Genomic DNA, 3057 nt, shown 5'->3' with positions numbered 1-3057 from the left:
AATAAATAAATCTCCACAAAGTATATTTTCATTGAAATTAGTAGTCACAAACACTAATTTATCAGTTGTTTATATTCACCAAAGCCTTTCCAAATTATTCTGATTTCTAAATTTCTGTTATACAATTTGAATTTGTTGCTAAAATCCACATAATGCCCTCAATCAAAGTCTTTGGCTCTTTTGGACCTCTGGGCTTTCTCAATTACACTTTTCCTCCCAACCATGTTCAGAAAGAGGAAGATATTCAGATTTTAATGAAATTCCAATTCATCCCAGAATTGGTTTGAGAAATAATGAACATGGAGAATGATGTCCAGGAAACAGTGACACAGTTAAAATATAATGTAACTGGGGCCTACAAGATTTCACCACTTCGCAGGACAACACAGCCATTCCTTCTGGTTTTCTATTTCTAATTTGCTCAAAGTCTTTTGCAGGAAAATGGTGATACTGCAGCCGGAGGTTGTCAGTACTTCTGTTCCACCTGACCAGATGAGTCAGGTAGAGTGGAAAGACCGAAAATTCTAGCAACCTATTTGTACATCTTATGCAAATTAATGCACCAATCACTAAAAAAGTACTTCTGTAAGGTCATACAAATGAAAGCCTGAACACAGGATAACAGTCAATAATTTGAAGATTGCAGCATTATGCCATTTTACACAGTTTTTAATTATAAGGTCTTCTAAACAGTGTCCAGTCTGCAATATGGCAATGACCTTTCTTACGATTTTTTCTAGTAACTATTTCCATACCTAGAATTGCTCAGATCAATAAAAGTGTTCTACAGAATGAGATTTCATAGTTTTTATATGTACATATATTCTATTTAAAACTTAACATATTATGCTTCCTCGTGGTATATAAGTGTTCATATATACGTATGGATTAGCCAAGCAAATATAAAAATGACTTTTAGCTTAAAATGTAATTTCTCTTGTATTATAAATAGCAATAATTCCACCTTCATTCTTACATGCATAACCATCACAGACTTGCGATACCTACAGCAAAAAAACAAAACACTTCAAGTGTACATTAAAAACTCATTGTTGTAAAATTAGAGTCCGGGAGCTTAAGATTTAAAACCCTAGTTCTCTGGGATGCAGATTGCCATAAAAAATGTTCAGGTTAATTTTTAGCAACTGAATAAAATATGACCATAAACAAAGGTTGGCCCTAATGTAACACTATCTAACACTCAGATAGTGGTAAAATTCAAGGGTGGCAAAGACTTTGTCCAGTGTTAAGCAAATTTTACTGCCATGTTTTCATAAATTCCAGAGTTTTACACTTCAAAATTTCCACACTGCCAGGGAGAAAGACCATTCTTTGGGCATTCCCCGGATAGTATCCATCAACCGATTTTACCGTTTCTAAACAGGAATCCAATGCTGTTAGCAGAGAGGTTTCCTGCTTGCAGTCAATGGATCATATTCTCACACTCATTGCACCATCCCGAACAGGGCAAGCGCACAATTGTCACTGCTATGATAACCTAAAGTGCTAATACTGTAGCTCCTGGCAATGGTGGGGGGAAAAAAAACCCTCCAGATACCAAATCACAGATCACAACCAGATGGAGTACTCGCTTGTTTTAATATTACCATACAAACAGAAAACAGGGCTTATTCAAACAGCCAAAGACATGTGCATTCCCCCCTCACAGTGCTGGGGGAAGCTGTTTCTGTCGCTATAGAGGTCGGGGGAACAGAACACACGTTTCCTGTGGGATTCTGTGCGACATGGCTAATACAGGCTGCAATTGTTGGGTGTAGCTCTGCCTGAAAGTTGAGAAATGGAAGTAACCTCTGGCTGAGGTTCCTTCCCTCCCATGGGTGGGTAGTGAATGCTTCCAGCAGCCCCTCTCCAGGTCCTCCGAGGACTTGGGTCTGGGGTACACTCCCCCCTTGCGTACCCCGGTTTATTCTAACGGTATATCTCTGCAGTGAGTCATGTGACAGCTGGGTGTGTTCCTCTGTGCGCGGTGGGAGGGATGAGTTTGCGGGCTGTGTGAGTGTGTGCGCGTTCAGAACTTACACGTCTGGTTTTGGAAGACATGTGTTTTTCCAGGGGTGTGTGTGTGTGTGTGTCAGTCTGTCTGTCAATCTGTCTGTCTGAGAAGTGAGACTGAGGAGAGTTAGAGAACGGTTCTGGGCCAGGCGAGGTGGCCAAGTTTGCTTGTGTCTGTGGGTCCCACTCCTTGCTTAGCCTCTGCACTGGGGACGAAGTCCGCGTCCTTGGGGGAGGCGAGGACAATGGGGTGCGGCGCCCCTCCCCGCACTCTGTGCACCCACCTGACGAATCCGCGACGGGTTTGGCGGGGTGGAGGCCCCGCCTTCCGGGGCCGGGGAGGTGGGAGAAGCCATCTTCCCGCTGCTCTGGGCTCCTTCCTGCTGTCACACCCGGGTCCCCCGCGTCCCCTCCGTCGCCTCTGCGCCGGCCTGCGGCCCGCGGGCCGGGATCAGCCGGAGGTTCCGCAGCCGCTGCGCCTCCCGGATCGCCCGGGCTCCCCCGCCGCGGGTGCGAGGGACGGCTGTCCCCCTCGCCCCGAGTCCTGCCGGAGCCCCAAGCCCCTTCCCGCGCCCACCTACCTCCCGGCCGGGAGACTCGGGGCCATGGCGGGCCGGGGTCGGACGCGACCTTGGCCGAGGGGCCGGGCCGGCGGCTGCCCCTTCTCGGCGCCGCGCCCCGCGCTAGTGTCTGGATGTGGGAGCTGCCGGGCTTATTCTAGCGGCGGCGCCGGGAGAAAGGAGGCTGCTGCCCTCGCTGCTGCTGCTGCTATCGCCAGGAGAGCGATGAGCTCATGGACAGCTCCCAGAAATATGTCCGTATGCACCACTGACTGCCGGAGTTCGGGAGGTGGGTGGGGATAAGGAGGCTCCTCGGCGGGCGCTCCCGCTCCCGCATCACTGGTAGACGCTCCCTCGGGAGGCCCCCAGCTGCTGGGGCACGTCCAGCCCGGCCCTGCCGGTCCTGGCTCTCACTCGCGGCTGTTCCCATTCATACCGCACACACGCTTCCCACCGCACTCGTTCTCCGTTCGCGGTGTGCCGG

General features: G+C 49.2%; 1 protein-coding gene across 1 annotated transcript in view; it reads right to left on the bottom strand.

The window, feature by feature from the left end:
* The window catches only part of ANK2 (ankyrin 2), a 654255-nt gene extending 651755 nt beyond the window's left edge, over positions 1-2500 (bottom strand). The window contains exon 1 of the mRNA XM_023518175.1: positions 2298-2500. Within this exon, the coding sequence (XP_023373943.1) occupies positions 2298-2369 (72 nt within the window). The 5' untranslated portion in view covers positions 2370-2500. The remainder of the gene's footprint in view (positions 1-2297) is intronic.
* Between the last annotated feature and the right edge of the window lie 557 nt (positions 2501-3057).

This window comes from Otolemur garnettii, unplaced genomic scaffold (assembly GCF_000181295.1).
Source record: "Otolemur garnettii isolate 467f Iridium unplaced genomic scaffold, OtoGar3 scaffold00129, whole genome shotgun sequence".
NCBI lineage: Eukaryota > Metazoa > Chordata > Mammalia > Primates > Galagidae > Otolemur > Otolemur garnettii.
The sequence above is the reverse complement of the archived record's forward strand: the minus strand, read 5'-3'. Positions and strand labels throughout refer to the sequence as shown.